The sequence below is a fragment of the Elgaria multicarinata genome, chromosome 2 (genome assembly GCF_023053635.1).
Source record: "Elgaria multicarinata webbii isolate HBS135686 ecotype San Diego chromosome 2, rElgMul1.1.pri, whole genome shotgun sequence".
NCBI classification, from domain to species: domain Eukaryota; kingdom Metazoa; phylum Chordata; class Lepidosauria; order Squamata; family Anguidae; genus Elgaria; species Elgaria multicarinata.
The window spans coordinates 510360-532805 of NC_086172.1; the positions used below are offsets into that span (position 1 = coordinate 510360).

Below are 22446 nucleotides of genomic sequence, written 5' to 3' on the forward strand. Positions count from 1 at the left end.
TATTTCTGAAGGATATTGTGGTTGAGGTTTAACTTTAAAAAATTGCTAAAAATCAGGGCATGATCCAATTTCCTTCAATGTGGCCATGCCTAATGTCCTGTCTGGAAGCTATCATGGTGCCCAGTTACATGTGTGCATCTTGAAAAATGCTGGCGATAAATGCAGTTTTGTAAATGAGGGTGGAAGTTTTAAAAATTCACTAAAAATCAGGGCATGATCTGATTTCCTTCAAAATTGGCATGACTAAGGATCCATTTAGAAGCTATCATGGTGCCCAGTTACATGTGTGTATCTTGAAAAACAAAAAAGTTATAGGTGTTTTTCTTTTCCAACGTAAGTCTATGAAGGAAAATCCGGACCTCCGGATCGGGTCAGAAGAGGTCCAGAGCGGTTCAGACCTGATCTGGAAGGTCTGGATTGGGATCCAGAGTCCCTGCACAGCCCTAATAATTATGTTCTTTCTTCATGAGGAAAAGTGCAGAGTTCTTCATTTGTGTAGAGATAAAGTTTTGCAATAGTTCCTGAGGAATTGTGTTTGTTGTCATTTCCAGGGCCAGCCAGGACTACTTGGACAGCTGGGACCCCCCGGCCCACCTGGATTGGAAGGTATCCCAGGACTGCCTGGGCACAATGGAGACAAAGGCGAAAGAGGCAGACCAGGAATAACTGGTCCAAAGGGAGAAGTGGTAACTATAGAACTTCTAATAGGTTAGCCTATTCTGGAGGTGACAGACTTGACCTTGGGGGAGCTAGGGGTGGTGACAGCCGACAGAAAGCTCTGGCGTGGGCTGGTCCATGAAGTCACGAAGAGTCGGAAGTGACTGAACGAATAAACAACAGCAAACTATAATGATCAAACAAAAGGAATTATTATTATTTTCATCATGTTTCTTTTCCCCCTCTAGGGACAAAGAGGGGTCACTGGCTTTTCTGGTGCAGATGGTGTACCTGTAAGTAGCCGATATTTTAATAGACTGAAATCAGAAAGTCTTATGTGGTTTCTGTTAGCTGTCTACAGAAAGGCAAAGACAAACACCAATGGGTCACTACTCAGATAGTTTCACAGTCTTGGCACCACAACCAAGAAGGCCATGTATGCCATGCCTGCCTACTAATCTCACAAGAAAGCAGGGCCTCCAATGGTATATAAACAATTCCAGAAAATGTGAACTAGTATTTTGTATATTACAAATTTGTTGGACAGTATTCAGAGTACAAATATTCTTGAGCATATGAAGAAAGCCTGTGAATCCACCCTTCATCAAATTCTGAACACAAGAGACTAATGGGGAAGCATTGTTGCTGTAAAATATGTTTTTACCCACCTCAATTAATACCTTGTGGTATGAAATAATAAGCTTTTTCTTTTTATTCCTATACTGTTTCACAGAAATCCCCAGATGGATTTCTCAAAACTAGCTTTCTCTACAATGCCCAGACTTTTTCCTTTCAGCCACATGCAAAGAAGTTCCAAATGCCTATTTTCAGATTATTGCCTCATTCACTCATCCCGTCTGCTTTGACTTTCCCTCCTAAATTAAAACTGATCCTATAAGTTTTATACAGACAGCTTTCAAGGGATTTGCTTTAATGCAGCAGATGAGGTTGTTGTAATAATATCAGAATATAAGGACAGAGATATAGCAATATTATACACATTTCTTATACAGAAAGCATGAAAAAAGAAAGAACACTGCATGTAATTTCATGCTGGAAAAATTGTGGTCAAGTGCTAGTTCCAGCATCTATATACATAGGCGCTGCCATCATACATGAAACAAGACATCTTACTTGTTAAAGGGACACTTCTTCAGTTAAGATGTCCCACCCTCCCAAAAAAGGTTCTGCCATTATGAGCCTCAAAATTCTACTGCTCATGTAAATGATACCTGTAGAGTGAAGAACATGAAACTTGGGGTACATCTTGATGAAGGGTTTGCCCTGGGGTGGATCCTCAGTGGCGGCAGGTCATCTATATGATGCAGTCGCCACTGCGAAGCCATCCAGAGGCAAACCCCCGAAGCTCTACTTTTAAAAAGTCGGCTACTTACCATTACTTTTTCTTGTCAGCAAGGCGCAGATGCACATTTGCTGTCTGTCGCCACCCCCCCCAGCATTGCTCCAGAGGTGTGTCCCAGCCAGTGCTTCACCCTGATTGGTTTCCCAGCCAGGACAAGGGGAGGGGCAGGCGAGCAAGCGGAATGGCTGCTGGATCGCCTCCATGGACCACAGCTTTGAAAAAAAAATAAAGTAAAACATTAAAGTTAAAAAAATTAAAGAACTGGTGGAGAGGGGAACTGGGGAAGGGGTAGCCCAGCATGCCAAATGGCCGCTGGGCCACCTCTGCAGACCATCATTTAAAATAATAAATAAATAAATAAATAAATAAATAAATAAATGGGGTGAATGTGCTGGAGCACTCCATTCTTCCCCCCACTGTTATTTTTTCTATTTGTTTATCTGCAAATGTGAAGCTATTTATCCCGTGCAGATAACAGGAAGGAACACCAATGTGGGAGTTCGAGGCCTCGGGGCGCAGATGCTAGGCCATCAAGACACGGCCTTGGCATCCGTAATCTACCTGATGAGGTCTATAATTGGGCACAATTTCAAACTGATCATAGAATCATGGAATAGTAGAGTTGGAAGGAACCTATAGGGCCATTGAGTCCAACCCCCTGCTCAATGCAGAAATCCACCCTACAGCATCCCTGACAGATGACTGTCCAGCTGCCTCTTGAAGGCCTCTACTGTGGGAGAGCCCACAACCTCCTTAGGTAACTGGTTTCATTGTGGTACTGCTCTAACAGTCAGGAAGTTTTTCCTGATGCCTCTGCCATGACTCTGGAGCGCAGTGACAGACAGCAATGTGTGTCCTCACTGCTTTCCAGACAAAACATTGGGTTCAGTCCCTAGCTTCTTTATTTCAGAGCTTTAGGGGAAAGCCCCGGGATGCCTCTGTATTGGCTTCTGCATCATATAAACAACACAGTGCCACTGCGGAGACACCCCAAGGCTTTCCCCATGTCTAGACAGCCCCCCGTCTGCATTCTGACAGTTGAGGAATAGTAGCATGAAACTGTCAACTGAGATAAGAGTGAGGTGATTTTGAAGACTGAGGACTAATAAACAGATCACTGAAGAGAATTTACTGAGTTAATGTGTGTGTGTGTGTTTGTTTTTTAGTTTGTGTGGATTATTGTTTTTTAAGAACACTTAAATAATTATTTTCCTTTTTTAAAATCCAGGGAAATTCAATTATCAGAAAAACCTCCTGTTTAAGACCAGAGTTGACTCCATCTTCACAAATCCAGGAAAAAGGAAGTTTAGGATAATGCCTTAACGGACATGCTCTACCAATTGAATAAGGAGGTGGAAAAACAATAAATCCCTTGCCCCTCAGCTGTTGTTTCCTACTAAATTTGGGGGAAACAGATTTCGAGTTGAACCAAGGGGAAGTTGCCTATGATTAGTGCCAATCTCTATGGCTAGGAAAACAGGGCTAGGAAAACACACCTTCCCTAATCCTGTTTCTATTTAAATATACAATGAGAGTGGCACCGGTGAGGGTTTCAGAAGTATAGATCTGCACTTTGGCACAAGTACCCAATATGCAAAATGGGTGTCACAGACAGCAGAAGTTTGGGCAGGAGGGCCATTAAGTCACATCATGGCACAGTATACTTATCTGTATTGCTGCCTGCTTTATCCATGCTCTGAAACTTCCTCTTCCCTGATTCTATAGGACAGAGAAAAACCATATGGAGGAGCTTGCATCCTCTCATGATTTGGACTTGACTTATGGCATCCTTGCTAAAAAGAAATTCACAATATAAAAGCTTTCAGGCCAAATCTTAAGAATGATGCCAGGCAGGTATGAACTTACCCATGTGGTATGACATATACCCATTCCACCAAGCGCAGTGCTTGCTAACAATATATACCCAGTCAAGTTGTCCTGGCTTAAAGAAGTTGCTGAATGGGCACAGTGTTGCATGGGTTTGTTCTTCTTGTTCATTTGATGTCACATTTAAATTAGATTCCAGTAGTCCTAATTCTTTGAATAAAAGAAAGTAAAGCTATCATCTTTTTCCTCTCTTCTTTTTCCTTCTCCGCTCCTCCCAGCCATTTTATTGAGAATATGTCTAGTTTTCCCTTTCTACCAATGTTTTTTCATGTTCTCTGGGGCGTCTGGTTTGAACTCCAGTGACCTTGTTTAGAATTCCTTTTTTTCATTCCGTTTTCTCATGGAGTTTTTGCTTGGGCTAATGGTGAGAACATTTTAATGCTGTATGAACACTAGGAAGTAGAAAGCAGAAACAGATGGTAGGATGAACATACTTGTATTTATTCTGTCTCCACAGGGTCATCCAGGTCAAGCAGGATCAAGAGGGAAACCTGGCCACGATGGCTGCAATGGGACCAAGGGAGATCCTGGTCAGCAGGGAAGCCAAGGGTCTGGAGGCTTGCCTGGTTTCTTTGTAAGTTCCTAACACTGAATAGATTTATGTAATATAACCTTAATGTAGCCCTGCTATTTAAAAACAAACAAACAAGCAGTTGATTGGACACTCTTCCTTTCTAGTGAACCACCATTGTGCTCTCACTTACCAGGAGAAAAATAGTAGACAGAGCATTCTTGAGAACTTGCCATATTAGGGTTATTCTGCAAAAACTGTAAATCCTCCAAAGCTGTCAGATAATTATAAATAGTTCTGCTTTAACCCACACTGTCATCTTTTTTTTTTTTTTGTTAAAAAAATTATTAACAGACGGAAAAGAAACAAATTATGATCAAAACTGAAGTACAACATTAGACTCTCAATGTGGCAACAATCCACACACACACAAAAGGGAAAAAAATCACCAATAAAATATCTTGTCTAAAATATTGAATCGGTCTAATCCATTGAATTAGAAATACCAATACAATCTTTCAACCATCCATATCTAGCTGTCACCCATGTTTCCGCAAGGAAACATGGGTGACTGAAGGAGAAAAAAGTGGTAGGGATTGGTTAATATATATATGAAAGGGGGCAATATCCCCTTAAACTTGACTATACTAGAAAACCCCCACACAAGTTTACTGTGTTGCATTTTTAGCTTCATCTCACATACCTGTTTCCCATGAATTATCCCCTACAGCTCTAAGCTGTCGCTGTTGTTGTTAGCCGGGCAGCAGCGCTCCTAAGATCCTTTGTATACCAGGAAATGGGCTTAAGGGGAGAAATGTAAAAAATCATAAGAAATCAATGGATGACCCAATATGATTCAAATTTGGTATGCTTAAAGCTCTCCTTAATATCTATTACTGTGCCAATTTTGATGTCTTTATCTTTAAAGTTTATGCAGATGTAAGCATTTGTTTAATTTTTCTTTAAACCACTGCGCCCCAGTGGCCGCTTGGAAAACAACAAATGATTCGCCCGAAAAATAGTACCAAAATAGGGTGGGTCTATTGCCTTTGAAGCACAATTAAAGCTGGATGCATGGGAGTACTTCACAATAAAAGCAGATTATAAACTGGAAAACTTCAGGGTCCTTTGCACACAATTCGCAGTGATTGCACAGTATAATGCCGGTGTGATAAAGCTCTTTATTTCTCTGACAAGGCGATTTCCCACACTCTTGCCATCCACTTTTGTACAGAAAGTTTAGTAGCTTTTCCCCACTGAGCTACAATTTCCATACACACTGCCATTTTAATCCTTGTGGATTATAGGAACATCTAAATGGTCAATAAGGAACAAAAGAACGTGGGCTGGAGTGGGAGACAACAATTGCCCTGTAATGCCAGAAATTTTTCCATAGACAGCTTCACAAAAACTTTTTACCAGCTTACTTGCCCACCACATATACATAAACCTCTCCAGTAAAAGAGGTGGAACAGAGTTATCGATACGATATAGTTTTAGAGGTGTTGCCATCAGTAAAGAGCCCTTTAAGAGCCGCTTCTTGAATTCTATCTGAAGCTGTTCTTAGAGGTACTTGAGACCACAATTTCAATCATTTATGTTCATCAATTTTAATTTCTAAGTCATCTTCCCAAGCTATCCTTACATTACCCATAGTACCATTTTTTTAGCTGTTGGTATTTAAGAGCATCTGATCCTTTCATAGATTTGTCTGTTGCAACACAGTGATGTTCAGAAACAGTTAACTATCGCTGTATTTCATCATCCTTCTTTAATTTATGTATTTATTAGAGCAAATTGAGGCAAGGTAGAGCCAATTATATGGGGTATTTCTCAGCTTTATGCACAGAGATTCTTCTATTATAGGTTGGCCTCTGACAAATAAATCTCTAATTCTAAATATAGCCTTCTCCTCCAACTTCCTATATTGGGCATACTTGTCCCCATCCATAAAGTCAAGTAGGTCCAAGACAAGGTGTAAGGGGTGGCAGTGGTGGGACAAGAATTTCCTCCCCCTCTTCCACACCATCATTGTTGTTTTTCAATTTGCTTTACCTCAGGCCATGAGGGAGAGAAGAATGGCGTGGCTCTTACAGCTGGCATTGCCTGTTGTAGTTCCATGCCCACCCATACAATTCTTTTTGTGCTGTGTATGATATAAATTAGTTGTTTTAACTAAAACATATCGTAATAAGAGTTTGAATTAGGTATGCCTAAATCCCCTTTATCTTGGGTTCTATACTTAACAGATTTAATACATCTGCTAATTCTACTTCATTTATTTTTGTGAATAAAATGCTCCAGAATATGTTTTGCCATTTCTCAAACTGTTGCTTAGGAAGTTTAATAGGTAAAACCTGGAACAAGAAAAGAAATTTCTTATTCCTAATAGCAGCTGTCCTTCCGAGCCATGATAAATGCAGTTGTTTCCAGCCCTCTAACTCAGTGGTTCCCAATTAGCTAAGTACTGCAGACCCCTTGTTTTTCAAATGCCAAGCCATGGACCCCCTACTTTTGAAAAAATTGTTATCTCTATGGTAGTTACCTGAGCAAAGCATTTTTTTGGAGAAAATAAGGGGTAGCCCCCAATAAACAAAGGATTTTAGGTATACTAAAAAACAGACCATAAAATTTGTGATATTACCATGCAAAAATGACAATGATTTAGTTAGGAATATAAAGATGAATTTAACTTTACTAACGTCTAGTTTACAATTGAACAAATTATGACATGTCTAACAGCTACTAAACCTAAGTGTGATGGGAGAAATCATGCTTCTTTTTGTCCCGAACAATCCCTTCCGGTCCAATATTTCCTACTTTTAATCTCAAATCTGGATCAACATCAAGCCGATTTCTATGCTTGTTCTTCATATAACAAAATGTTGAAAATGTTTGTTCACAAAGATATGTGGAACAAAAGGGAACTAGATGTTTCAAAGCTTTTTCACCTAACTTCTTATAATCAGGAGAAACCTTCACCCAGAATTGGTCCAGTCTATATTCTTTGAAAAATGATTTCAAAGAACCATCACAAGTCACATCAACAAGTGCATCTTGCTCTTCCACAGACAGAGTTGTTAGTTGTACATCACCACATTCAAAAGGATTCCTTATCCATGAGTTTTCAGGATTAGGTGCAGGGAAGTAATTTCTGAAGCTAGTCGCAGGTGCTCAGTGATGTTATATTTTACTTCTGGTAGGAATTCATCATCAGTAGACTCCAGAAATGAATGGTGAATATGTGAATGGTGCCACGAACCCCCTGGGTGGGTTATGTGGACCCCCTGGGGTCCACAGACCACCAATTGGGAACCACTGCTTTAACTTGTTGATAATACGCTTTGTGATATTATAGTAATTATGGCAATGGAGCTGGCATAAATCTTTTGAGATTAGCACCCCTGCTCAAGCTTTCTTCAACTTTTGATACCATCAGCAATCATATACTCATGGATCAACTCCATGGGATGAGTATTGGAGGCACTATGTTACAGTAGTTCTGGTCTTACCTATAAGGCCAGTTGGGTTACCATACCTCAGCCCCTTGGCAATTGAGCTATGGGGTTCCGCAGGGTACTATATTGTCCCCAATGTTGTTTCACATCTATAGGAAGCCCCTGTGGGCAGTCATTAAGGGTGTTGGAGACAAGTGCAATCAATACGTTGGTGACACACAGCTCTTTTTCCATGTAACATCTGATGCAGGAGAGGCTGTGCAAGTCATACATCAGTGCCTAGACTCAGTAATGACTCTGAGTTCAAGTATTATGAAAGAGGGAGAAAAATGACACAATATCCACATTCTCCACACTATTCATAATTTTGTACGTTCTCCGAGCGCAAGGAGCCCCAGTGACAAAGCATAGGGCACACACGGGTTAAGCAACTTGCCGAGGTTAGCAGCAGGGCGAGGAAGCCAGGGGAGTAAACTCTTCCCTTCCCTACTCACAGTAAGTAACTTTAAAACCCAAAAAACCCAAACGAACACTAAGCTCTTAATAAACTCCCTAATTTCGCCCAGTAACAAAATCCTAGTAAACAAACCCTATAACAGCAATAAAAACAATAAAAAACAGTTACAAAGGTAGAATGCCAGCAGGGGTGTGGGGGCTTCCCAGTGTATTGCACTGAGTGCCATTTGAAGGTTATCTGCCTGCTGGATAGAAATCATAGGTGTGTACTCAATGTAATGAGCTCCTGGCACTCAGGGAACAAATTCTTTCCCTTGAGGCCAAGGTTGCTGACCTGGAGAAGCTAAGAGAGGTTGATAGATGAGACCTTCAGGGACCTAACAGCGATGTCCCACTCCATTGGTGACAGATCCTCTGCAGTCATGAAGAATGAGGGTCTCGAGGAAGGAGGGTGTCACTCCGAGGAAGAGGGAAACGATCCCTTAGAAGGGACCCGTTCCTCAGGAGATGTTCAAATATCCTCTTTCACCAAGGATGTACCTCCAGGGGGAGGGGGGGGCTTGTGGTAGTGGGAGATTGGATCATTAGACACATATAAACAGATGGGTTTGTGACAAGCATAATAGACCACATGGTAAATTGCTGGTGCAAAGGTTGGAGGTATCATGTACCATCTAGGTAGTATAGTAGCCAGTGCGAGGGTGGAGTCAGTTGTCGTGGTCCATGTTGGTACCAACGATGTGGGGAAATGTAGTCGTGAGGTCCTGGAAGCCACATTTAAGTTGCTAGGCAGGAGGTTGAAATCCAGGACCACCAACGTGGCTTTCTTTGAAATGCTACCGGTTCCATGCACAGGGACAGCTAGACAGATGCTATTGGGTACTGGGGACATTTGGGGACAAGCCAGGCCAGTACAAGAAGTACAGGCTGCACTTAAACCAAAATAGAAGCAGACTGTTGGCACTAAACATAAAAATGCTAGCTGAGGAGCTTTTAAACTAAATCCTGGGGGAAAGCCGATAGGAGCTGGGAAGCATCCGGCTCGGGTTAAATCATCTGAAGGAGATGAATCTGAACATGTTTTTGATTGTCCCAATGTAAAAGGGGAGAAAATAGGTCATGAGTACAGGATAGGACATGATAGCCAATCAAAGAGGTTAAAGTGCAACAGTAAAAAAGGGACACAGCAGAGACATCTGGGGAGGGACACCATGTATATGTGTTTATATGCAAATATGTTTATATACAAATGCAATTCTCCAAGCCAAAATGGGAGAATTGGAGTGTTTGGTTTCAAAGGAGAACCTGGACATTGTGGGCATTACAGAATCATAGACTAGTAGTGTTGGAAGGGGCCTATAAAGCCATCAAGTCCAACCCCCTGCTCAATGCAGGAATCTACCTTAAAGCATACCTGAAAGATGGCTGTCCAGCTGTCTCTTGAATGCCTCTAGTGTGGGAGAGCCCACAACCTCTGTAGGTAACTGGTTCTATTGTCATACTGATCTAACAGTCAGGAAGTTTTTCCCGATGTCCAGCCAGCATCTGGCTTCCTGTAACTGGAGCCCATTATTCTATGGCCTGCACTCTGGGATAATGGAGAAGAGATCCTGGCCCTCCTCTGTGTGACAATTTTTCAAGTTGTCAGGGTCCAGGACGTGGGCAGTAAGGCCTCAGTGTAGGAACGCCAGGGCCAGGATGGATGGCTGTGAAACCGGCAACCAAGTCCAAGCAGAGCCAGAGGCAAAAGGCATGATCAGGCAAAGCAGAAGGCCAGGCCAGGCAAGGTCTGGAATCGCAGGAAGTCAGGCACAGGCTACAGGAGACTGTGTTGCTATGACAAAGGTTGGAGTGGAAATGCAGTTCTTATATAGCCCTTTCATGGCTGCTCCCAGCCGGTCTGCATCAGCCCATCTGGGAGTGCTTGCTGATATGAGCCTGGATCCTGCAATTACTCTGCGGCCGGCAAGGTGCACTGCAGCCCCCAGGTGGTGCTGTAGGACAGAACCTGACACAAGTACTTGAAGAGTGCTCTCATGTCTCCCTTCAGTCTTCTCTTCCCTAGGCTAAACATGCCCAGTTCTTTCAGCCTCTCCTCAATGGGCTTTGTTTCCTCATTGATCATCCTCATTGCCCTCCTCTGAACCCCCTCCAAGTTATCTGCATTCTTCTTGAAGTGTGGCACAGAACTGGATGCAGTACTTAAGATGAGGCCTAACCAGTACCGAATAGAAGAGTACCTCTACGATTTGGAAGCTTTACTTCTATTAATGCAGTCCAAAATAGCATTGCCATTTTTTTGCAGCCACATCACACTGTTCAGCTTGTGATCTACAACAATTCCAAGTTCCTTCTCATTTGTAGTATTGCTGAGCCAAGAACCCCCAAGTATCTGGAATAGTGAAATGATCAGACTGAGGGTTTTGGGAGAACTACAAGAAGACTCCCTAAAAGACCTCAGTTTCATATTTAAGAATCAGAATTATATTCCAGACTCTTTCTTGCTAACATCTTGACCCCCGGGTGAGAAGACTTTGAAGTTTTGATTCTCACTAACTTTATCTCACTAACTCACAGTATCAAATCTTCCGTTTTGGGAGTTGCCTTCCAACTCCAAGCAGTTTTGGATGGTACAGATTTTCTAGACCCATTTCAAACTGGCTTCAGGGCAGGATAAGGAGTTGAGACTACTATGGTCACCTTAGTGGATGATCTATGCTTGAATATTGACAGGAGGAGTGTGTCCCTGCTGTTACTTTTGGACCTCTCAGAGGCTTTCGGTACCATCGAACATGGTATCCTTCTGGGGATTGGGAATCTGGCACTATGCTTCCGTAATTCTGGTCCTACCTCTAAGGTAGGTTCCAGTAAATTCACACAGGAACATGGGCTGTCGCTTTCTCCTCTCTTGACCCTCGGGGTCAAACTTGCGCTTGGGCGGGGAACCGGCTTTCTCATCACTGGGGGCTTGGGGGTGTCCACTTCAGGCTGTTTGACAGATCAGGATAGAGGTGGGTGGGGTGCGTTTGTTCTGCTTTCCCGTTTCTCTTCGTCTCTCTCTCTCTTTTCCCCCCCTTTCTTTCTTTTGACTCGGGGTGATGTCATCTTTGTGCTCATTGTTCTTCTCATTTACTGCTCGGATCTGTTTATTACAATCTCTTCGGTCACTGTCATCCCGCTGGGCTAATTGGCTGAGCATCACTCCGACATCCCAAACCATCTGCCTCACTGCCGTTCCTAGCATCTTCGAAAGCACTCCCTTGTACAGGGGAGGGGGATTTCAGAGCAGTTTCATTCTCATGCTTGAAGTGAAATGCTCCTGGTCTGGTCTCAACTCATCTTGAAGTTTCTCTGCTTCTACTTTGTCTTCTAGTTCTTTCTGCTCAACAGTTCTCAGTGCTGTCAGCAACAGCCATACAGCCAGCTTCTTTTTAGCTGACAGCTTGCCCAGTTGCAGAGATTCAATAGCAGTTAAGAGACTAGCAGGTGTGCACTCCCATTCTACCTCTCCCCAGGCTACAGGCCCACAGAGGATAGCCAGGTGTTGAGTAGCCGGGCCCCACATCTTTGTGGCCACCCAGGGAGCCAGTTACTCATCCTGTCTACTTCTGCTCCCTCCTTCCCTTTGAATCTGAACATATTAGATCACTTGGCACCCTGCTCGCTGTGCCAAATGTATTGGCTTGGCTGTGGGCTTGTAAGGGTTTTTTTGAGTTACCAAGGAAACAATTAGTCATATTCAAGGTTTGCTTACAAGGAGACAATTTATTGAGTAACTTACACCTGATGCATTGTAAGTTACTCAATAAATTGTCTTCTTGTAAGCAAACCTTGGATCTAATTGTTTCCTTGGTAACCTCAAAAAACCTTACAAGCCCACAGCCAGGGCAATGCAGCATCTACTTTCTTCTTCACATGCCTAGAGGAACTTGGGCCATAGCTAGACCTAAGGTTTATCCCTAGATCATCCAGGGGTCAAACCTGTTCATCTAGGTGACACACAGGGGATCCAGTGCTCAGGCAGGGGCGAACCCTGGATGATCCCAGGATAAACTTTAGGTCTAGCTGTGGCCTTGGTATGCTTTGACTCGCTTTTCATATTTATGTAATGTGCAGGAGGTAGTACAGGGAGAAATAACAATTTAAATAATTTGTTTTAGTTCAGCTTTAAACAAACAGATAACAGGAATAGAAAAGTATGAAGTCATAACTATGCTAGCACCTGAAGTTGTTACCTTACTAATTAAATTCATAATACTACCATTGGCAACTGCAATTCTTTTAGTTCATCTCATGTTTTTGTTGCATTCTCTATCCCTTTAATAATAGAGAAAGCATTTAATACTCATTTAACCACCATACAAACATTTTCTTTCTAATTTTGTAATTTTCTAAAATAAATAGATTTTAATTTACAATTTTGTCTGAAATGATGGTTGTCTGTTTGGATTACTTTGGTTACCCACTGGGGCACCTTGGACCTATTTGGGGTAGGTCCTGAAGTTAAACTGGACCAAATTTACTAAGCACGCTGGTGCTTACAATGTTAATTTACAGAAAACACTCCATAAAACCCTTGTGCTGCTAAAGTGCTCATGGACACAAGAGACCTAAATGTTTTTTGTCTTGAACCAATGTAGGGAATCCAAGGACCCAAAGGCCAGAAGGGGGACCTTTTTGTGCTGACTCCAGAATTAGCCAGACCGTTCAGGGTAAGTCTGTGAATCAGTTATAATCTGATGAGATTTTGTGCAAAATTGTTGTCTTTTCCTGGTGGAGAAATGATGTGTTTCCCCATCTTCTTCTTAATAGTTAGAGAGCTTCAGCTGTTCCTATAATAATAATAATAACATTCCAGTTATGTTCTGCAGCCTAATTTTCAGAAGGAAGTCTCTTCTGCCTTTTTCATTACATTGTCAATTGTAGGCTGGCTCTGAATATATTAAAAATCTCCCAAAATCTCATCTTTTAATATAATATTTATACCTCATGCATTAAAGGTAACACATCAATCTATGTGTGGTCCACAGCTTTCGTTTATTATCCATAATAATATGTTTCTTTTTGTTGAAAGAAAAGTACTTTTGCAGGGGCTAATTTCATATGAAGTAGGCAACTTGAAACAAATTGTGTATAGGCTATGATTTAGCTGTTATGTTTATATGGGAAATAAGATTTTTGTATATTAATGATTAAAATGTGTTTATGTATGTCATACTTCTGAACTTTGCTTTTCTATTAATTTTTTATGTTTTCATTTCACACAGGGTCATAGACATTTTAAAATCATTAGAGCATCTAAAGAAATTATGTCTATACCTTTTTTATGTTGCTTAATAGAGATTGTTTGTGTTAGGATTTTGTATAGTATTTACTCTTTTAAATTATCTTTCTCTAGGGAGACCCTGGTAATCCAGGATTGATGGGCTTCCCTGTAAGTACTAAAGTCACATATAACAATTATATAATAATAGTAGTCATGTTAAAAAAAAAGTACAAATTGACATTGTAAAAAATAATTTTTTGATTTACAGGGACCTCAAGGTGCCCCTGGTCTGGTGGGTGCATTTGGTCCACTTGGAAACCCAGGTCTACCTGTAAGTATTATGAAATGCAGAGATTATAATATCTGTTTGGAAGAAGTACTTTTTCCTTAACTGTCAAAAAAAACAAGGGCAAAAGGGGTAGAAAAAAGGATTTAAAAATAAAATAAAAACGAGCTCTGACACATTTCAGACCCCCCAGGTCCTTCTTCAGTGTACTTTGTCAGCATACAATGGGTATCAGTTGCAATGAAGTAAAAGATCCCCCTTGTGTTCTAACGAAGTACCCTGAAGAAGGACCCGAGGGTCCGAGACGCATTGGAGCTCATTTATATTAAACATCCTTTTTTCCTACCCCTTTGCTCTTGGCTTTTTTGGCAGTTCCTGTGAGGTTTTCCCTTTTTGTTGGCTTTGTCATTAGCTGCCCTGAGTAATGGTTACAGTAATGCAGATAGCAGCACTACGATATCTAAAACTGTGTGTATGGTTGGACTGTGGATGGTCACAAATCTCAGAACTCCTTGACTTAGGAAGTGTTCCTTTTTTTAATAAGCAAAAAACTAAACTGAAAAATGAAATGCTAGTAAAATATTAACATGATCTGTAAAATCACATATTCTAGGTATATGTAATATGATATGTATGAAGTAACTGTTTTTTTCAATACAGTTATATGAATTAAACACTCCTAAGAGATCAATTGGTTTCTAAAAAAACACATTTTTTTAGGGGCCTCCAGGGCCACCAGGATCCCCAGGACTTAAAGTAAGTATGTTTCTGATTCTTGGGTGCATCTTGAGTCCATAGAACATGGTCTAAATGCCTGTTGAAATGTCTGTCTGGATTATTATCATTACTGCTGTAGTTTGGCATTTGGTTGAAGGAGGAGTTTAAGCCATTATACCATACTTAACTATTGGGACACAGTGGGATAAATATTTATTAAAAATAAGTTAGGGTGCAATCCTATTGGGATCCCTGTCAGCCTCCAAACTTGGAGGCTGACAGGAATCTTATGCAGAGCGGGAGGCACGTGGGGGGAATCTTCACCTCCGCACTCCTACAGCTGTGTGTTTCATCTAGATGGGTGTTTTCGCCTGTCTAGCTGGAGTTGTGTGGAGGGGGAGGGAAGCTGGAGTGGCCACAGGATTCCTTGTAAGCCAGCCACCCTAGCCTCCTTGCCCCCTGCCCACAGAACCAGCTCCTTTCCCTCCTCAGCGAGCTCTCATCCGCAAGCTTGTAAAGGCAGCTGCCGATGTTCTCTCTGCAGGGGGGTGAGTAGGGAGCCCCTGATCCAGGAGGGTGTTGGATGGCCTGCGGCTAATACAGATCTAAAAAGATCAATTAGATACTATGAGTCAGACTTATTGTGTTTGGTGAAAACTATCTACATATTTACTTAACAATAGCAATGGTAGCCAAACTCTACACTTCTGGCCAGAAAACACCTGCTTGCCTCCATTCTTTTCCATTCTTTCTGACTTTGATGTTGTTTCCCACCTCGATCCCACCTCAGTCTTATCATTATTATTAATATTAATCTGTCAACAACTAGCATGAACACCTTCACTTACTTTGTGCCAGTAGTAACTACCCATTTTGATCAAAGGTAATCCATAGGAACATACCCACTAGCCTGGCAGGAGCCAATTTACCATTAATAATAGGATGACCAATGAAAAGGAGAACAGGGCTCCTGTATCTTTAACAGTTGTATTGAAAGGGGAATTTCAGCATTGGTCATATGTATGCATGAAGCACCCGGTGAAATTCCATCTTCATCACAATAGTTAAAGCTGCAGGAGCTATACTAGAGTGACTAGATACAAAAGAGGGCAGCGCTCCTGCAGGTTTAAATGTTGTTATTATTATTATTATTATTTATTTATTTATATAGCACCATCAATGTGCATGGTGCTGTACAGAAGAGGGAATTTCACCAGGTGCTGTAAGCATGCAAATGACAAATGCTGAAATTCCCCTTTCAATACAATAAAGATACAGGAGCCCTGTCCTCCTTTTCATATGGTCATCCTAATTAATAAAGGAAGTGTTCTTAGTTTATACAGGGGGTTGCATGGTGCAGGAAGAAATGCAAGTTAAAGCCAACAGAATGGTTATTTAGGGGATTTTGTGACATTTTAAGGCTTATTGGTAAGTATGCAATCAGTGATCTGAGAACAGATTTAAAAGATACTTAAGGGAAACTCCAAATTCCAAGGGACCCATATAAGTGATAATTTACAAACTAAATGTCATAACAGAATCATTTTAACTAGTTGTAAAATAGTATTTACTTACACTGGTGATATTAAAGAGGAAGTCACAATCTCCAGATTGTCATTTGGTCAAATACTCCATCTGTCTGAAAACATCTGCTAAATGTTCATTAATTGTCATTTCAGGGCAACAGAGGTCTTGGCTTTTATGGAGAAAAGGGTAACAAGGTAAAACGAATCTACTTACTTTGAATTTATTTATTCATTATTACATTTCTACATCACCCAATGCATAATAGGAAACTTCTCTAAAATGAGGGAAGTGGTGAAAAGAGAGTTGAAAGGGGGAATCAAGAGGGTTAAATCCTTGCAAAATGCATGGAGTTTCCTCAAAAGCACAAAAAAAGGAGCTCAACTAAAATATATTCCACAGGTTAGGAAAGGTAGAACCAAGTGCAGCATGGTTAACAAGCAGTGTCAAAGAAGCTATTGAAGAAAAGAGGGCTCCCTTCAAAAAAAAGGAAGTCTTGCCCAAGTGAAGAAAATTAAAGGGAGCAGAAGCTGGCACAAAGACGATCCAGGCAAACAAAGAGATGCAAAAAAGCATTTTGAAGAGCACATCGCTAATAATATCTGGGCCAACAATAAAGAATTCTTTAAATATATCAGATGCAGGAAATCAGCTAGGGAAGCAGTTGGACCATTGGATGACAATGGAGTGAAGAGAGTAGTAAAGGAGGACAGTGAGATTGCAGAGAAGCTGAATGAATTCTTTGCCTGTATCACTGCAGAAGATACAGGACAGATGCCTGTGCCTCAACTGATGTTTTCAGGAAGGGAGTCTGAGGAACTGAGGCAAATTGTGGTGACAAAGGATGAAGTTTTCAACCTTACTGACAAATTGAAAGCAAACAAAATCACCAAGTCCAGATGGTATCCATCCTAGATTTCTCAAAGAACTCAAATATGAAATTGCGGACCTCCTCACTGTAAGGGAGACCAGACTTAGCCAACAGGCTTGCCCACTGGATTTTGCACAGTTCCCAGGAATAATGCACACAGCTCACCAGAGTGAGGGTTAAGCAAACTTAAATTTATTGAGAAGAGGCAAGCAAACAGGATTAGCAAGTAAAACAACACATGCAGATATATATTGAACCCCACAACCAGCAAAACTAAAAAGCTATATACAGTATCATATTTCACCCAGCCATAGGTTTCGCCAGCTCAGGACAAAAGCCCCATTTCAAAAGGCCTTTTTTATAACCCTTATTCCACTCCAACTTCCCTCCCACCCTCCGGTCCTCCTTGGGTGAGGTATTTCGCACTTCTCTCAGATGTTAATTTCTCCAAGGCCAGCCGGCCTGGGGCCCCAAGCGGTTCCAGGCTGTACCCATCCGCCCACTTGCAGCTGGCCACTAGCTGGCAGCTTATCAGTTCTTACCTAAAATCATAACAATAGGACACTTTTAACAATTCTTCCCTTTTTTTTAAGAACAGCTATTCCATGTATGAATTAACCTCTTCCTTACACTCACAAAAATATTCAACATGTCCCTAAGCTCAGCCTCTGTACCAGAGGACTGGAAGATGGCCAATGTAACACCAATTTTCAAAAAAGGGATCCAGGGGGGATCTGGGAAATTACAGGCCAGCTAGCTTGAATCTGTTCCATGTAAATTGGTTGAAAGCATTATTAAAGACAAAATTAGTAAGCATATAGAAGGTCATATCCTGCTGAAGAGCAATCAACACAGCTTCTGCAAAGGCAAGTACTATCTCACTAATCTACTAGAATTCTTTGAGAGTGTCAACAAACATGTAGACAGGGGTTATCCGGTGGACATTGTTTACTTGGATTTCCAAAAGGCTTTTGATAAAGTCCCCCACCAAAGACTCCTGAATAAACTTAGTAGACATGGAATAAAAGGAGAGGTCCTCTTATGGATCAGTAACTGGTTAAAGACGAGAAAGTAGAGAGTAGGAATAAATGGTCAATTCTCCCAATAGAGGGAAGTAAATAGTGAGGTCCCATAGGGATTGGCATTGGGACCAATTCTTGTCAACTTGTTCAAAAATGATCTGGAATTAGGAGTGAGCAGCGAAGTGGCCAAGTCTGCCAGTGACACCAAATTATTTAAGGCTGTTAAAACACAAAGAGATTGTGGGCCTTGCTAGACCTGCTGGATAAGCCGGCAGGGAGGTGGGGCGACGGCGCGCTAGCTGTAGCGCACGCCGTCGCCGGCTTCTAGACAGCCAACACGTCGGGGCCACGGGAAGCCCCGTAGTGTTGGCCATTTTTTTTTTTTTTTTTTTGGTTTGTTTAAAGGAGCTATGTGCGCTCCAAAGATGCCGGAGAAGGTAAGTGGGTTTTGTTTCTAAATTAAAACACCCCCCCCGCCCCATCTCCCCCCTCCCTGGGATCCCCCCCCGGCCCGATAGGCACAGCGCTCGTATGAGCGCTGTGCCCAGTCCGTGGCTTTTCCCGGCTACTCGTGAGTAAGCGAGTAGCCGCAAAAAGCCGTGGACCTTGCTAGATGTTCCGCTCAGGCCGGGGCTGCGGAAAAGGCGCGCCATAAGCGAATTCGTGTCATCTGGATGCACAGGAGGGAAACCGGGCCGCGTCTAGCAAGGCCCTGTGAAGAGCTCCAAAGGGATCTCTCCAAGCTGCGAGAGTGGACATCCAAGTGGCAGATGTGGTTCAATGTAAGCAAGTGTAAGGTGATGCATGTTGGGGCAAAAAACAACAACACCCAACTTCAAGGATAACCTAATGGGATCTGATCTGGTGGTGACCAAACAACAAAGATCTTGGGGTTGTGGTGGACAGATTGATGAAAATGTCAACCTAGTGTGTGGCTGCTGTAAAGAAGGCAAACTGCATGTTAGGCATTATAAGAAAAAGAATTGAGAATAAAACAGCCAGTATCATACTGCCTTTATACAAATCTATGGTGCGACCACACTTAGAATACTGTGTACAGTTCTGGTCACCCCACCTTAAAAAAAGATACTATAGAGCTGGAAAAAGTGCAGGAAAGGGCAACTAAAATGATTAACGGGCTGGAGCACCTCCCCTACAAGGGAAGGTTACAGCTGGGATTGTTTAGCTTGGAAAAAAGGAGGCTAAGAGGAGACATGATAGAGGTATACAAAATGTTGCATGGTGTGGAGAATAGGATAGGGAGGCATTTTTCTCCCTCTCTAAAAATACTAGAACCCAGGATCATCCCCTGAAGCTGATTGGTGGGAGATTAGGACAAATAAAAGGAAGTACTTCTTCACACAGCACATAGTTAAACTATGGAATTCACTACCACAAGATGTAGTGATGGCCAGCAATTTGGATGGCTTTAAAAGGGGGTTGGATAAATTCCTGGAGGCAAAGGCTAATCAGTGGCTATTAGCCCTAATGGCAGTGTGCTATCTCCTGTATTCAAGGCAGTAAGACTGTGTGCACCAGTTGCTGGAGAACATGGATGGAAGGGTGCTGTTGCACCATTCCTGCTTTGTTGGTTCCTGACCAACTGTGTGAACAGAGTGTAGGACTAGATGGACCCTTGGTCTGATCCAGCATGGCACTTCTTATGTTCTTAAGATTTTGAGTAATCTCCAGGCATTTTGAAGGGATTTAATCCTCTCGACTCCCCCTTTCTTTTTCACCAGTTCCCTTATTTTAGAGAAGCTTCTTCTTTTGAAGTAAAATGTGACTGTGATGGACTTTCTTGGCAATTTTCCAGTTAAATATATATCAAATCTGATAGCACTGTGGTCACTGTTTCTAACTGATTCAACAACATTTACATCCTGTACTAGATCCTGGGTGACACCATTTAGGTTGTAAATTTAGCTTGTAACCACCCATTTTGCTTTTTGCTTCAGCTAGTTTTGACAGTGCAGTGGGGTGAGGTGGACTGGGGTGGAGGTATATATTATTGTTGATATATTGCCACCAGTATCAGAAGCACAGTGTTGAGGAACATGAACAGGAGGGTGCCATTGCACATCTCCTATGTATGGGTTTCCCACTGGCAGCTGTTGGCCACTATGTGAACTTTTATCTAATCCACTATGGCTTTTCTTATGTTCTTACTGTCAGTCAAGTTCAGTGCACCAATTCTAATATTATGAGATATGGAGAAAAATCTCTGTCCATACCATTCATAATTTTATAAACCTCTACCATGCCTCCCCATGCCATTTTTGTTTCTTAAATAAAGTCCAAACCCTTTAACCCTTCCTCATACGGAAAATATTCCAACACCTTCCCAACTCTATGAGACAAACTCCTAGTCTGCATGTTTTATTTTGTTTAAGTGGCTGTTGCACGGGAAGGGAGAAGCAGAATCAGGACTATCAGGAGTTACTCTTTTTCCCTCTTCCATAATCCAGCAAAAATACCACTGACCCCTCAAAATTGGTATAAATCTTGGAACGGAAGCTCCCACTGGTTCCATTAAGAGCTTCAGTCCAGGACGTATAGAAGCTGTTAGTGGGTTGTTCTTGGAGGGTGTTCAACCTGTTCTGGATGGGATTGCACTCCCTCTGAAGGAGCAGGTTTGTAGCTTGGGGTTTCTCCTAGAACCATCTTTGTCACTTGAGGCCCAGGTGGCCTTCTACCAGCTTAGGGTGACCATATTTTGGAAACTAAAAGGACAACATGGCCGCAACCCAAGGCGGTGTGCTGACCAACATGTCTGCACCCCAGGGGGGCATGTCCCCAAGGAGGCGTTCCCACCCAAACATAGCCTTGGTCACATGTAAGATTTTACAGCACACAATTAAGACAAACCTGTTCTTCACAACATCTTATGAAATAAAGTACAAGTGAAGGAACGCCTCCTCCCATATGTACCTACCCGGACCTTAAGATCATCTACAGGGGGCCTTCTCCGTGAGCCCCTGCCAAAGGAAGTGAGGCAGGTGGCTACTAGGAGGAGGGCTTTCTCCGCTGTGGCACCCCGGTTGTGGAACGAGCTCCCCAGAGAGGTCCGCTTGGCGCCTACACTGTACTGCTTTCGTCGCCAGCTGAAGACCTTTTTATTCACTCAGTATTTTAACACTTAATTTTAACTTAAATTTAAATTTTACTGTTTTAACTCTGTATTTTAATCCTATATCAACTTTGCTGTGTGGTTTTATCCTGGTTGCGCTTTTTATACTGTATTTCGTAATTGTGTTTTAAACTGTTGGGTGTTTTACTGTGGTTTTAATTTTTGTGAACCGCCCAGAGAGCTTCGGCTATTGGGCGGTATAAAAATGTAATAAATAAATAAATAAATAAATAAATGAGACATTCAATGTATGTGAAATTAACTTAACTCCTACTTTGTAGCTTTTGCTGTACTTTGAAGCTTTTTCTATACTATGTGTGATACAGTCTCCCCTTACTCAAATATCTTTTCTAACTACAAATCCTTCACTGGGTGATGACAGTCTCACCTTTCCTAACATTTAACACTCTTTCCCCAGCACCTTTCTCATATCCATACTCACAGATTCAGCATACTGCTACCACTGAACAAATGAAACAGTTGACAGGTGCAGAAAAATCTAGTATAACAAACTGGCATTAAAAAGAGTATAAAATACTATTACCCTGCAAACATGAGCCATGGAACAAAATGGACGAAATGCTTGTTGCAGTCACTTCTCACTAGCACCTCTTAGCTTGTTTCAACTTCTGGTTGTTTCAACTTCTGGTTTATCAATGAGAAACTAATCTAAAAATGTATCATTATACCTCTGGTTCATTAGCCATGTAAACAAGTCCATAGTCAGTAGCAATATAAAGAAAGACCAGAATGAATGCCCATTATCACAATTTTTTAATTATTAATATTAATATTAATATTAATATTTATTTATATAGTGCCATCAGTGTTCATGGTGCTGTACAGAACAATGCTAGATAAGAATTGTCCAGGCTTGTTTAGCCTGGAGAAGAAAAGATTGAGGGGAGACATGATAACACTCTTCAAATACTTGAAAGGTTATCACACAGAGGAGGGACAGGATCTCTTCTCGATCCTCCCAGAGTGCAGGACATGGAATAATGGGCTCAAGTTACAGGAAGCCAGATGCTGGCTGGATATCAGGAAAAACTTCCTGACTGTTAGAGCAGGATGACCATGGAACCAATTACTCAGGGAAGTGGTGGGCTCTCCCACACTAGAGGCCTTCAAGAGGCAGCTGGACAACCATCTGTCAGGGATGCTTTAAGGTGGATTCCTGCATTGAAGAAGGGGTTGGACTCAATGGCCCTATAGGCCCCTTCCAGCTCTACTATTCTGTGATTCTATAAGAACCATTCTGGGACAAGAGAAAACTTTGCAATCGACCAGACATAACA

At 41.8% G+C, this 22446-nt stretch overlaps 1 protein-coding gene across 1 annotated transcript in view; it reads left to right on the top strand.

Moving 5' to 3' along the window:
• COL4A2 (collagen type IV alpha 2 chain) overlaps positions 1-22446 on the top strand; it is a 266143-nt gene that overhangs the window by 79370 nt on the left and 164327 nt on the right. Inside the window, exons 4-11 of the mRNA XM_063115898.1 lie at positions 552-686; positions 906-950; positions 4365-4481; positions 12973-13044; positions 13731-13766; positions 13867-13929; positions 14605-14640; positions 16281-16322. Of these exons, the coding sequence (XP_062971968.1) occupies positions 552-686; positions 906-950; positions 4365-4481; positions 12973-13044; positions 13731-13766; positions 13867-13929; positions 14605-14640; positions 16281-16322 (546 nt within the window). The remainder of the gene's footprint in view (positions 1-551; positions 687-905; positions 951-4364; positions 4482-12972; positions 13045-13730; positions 13767-13866; positions 13930-14604; positions 14641-16280; positions 16323-22446) is intronic.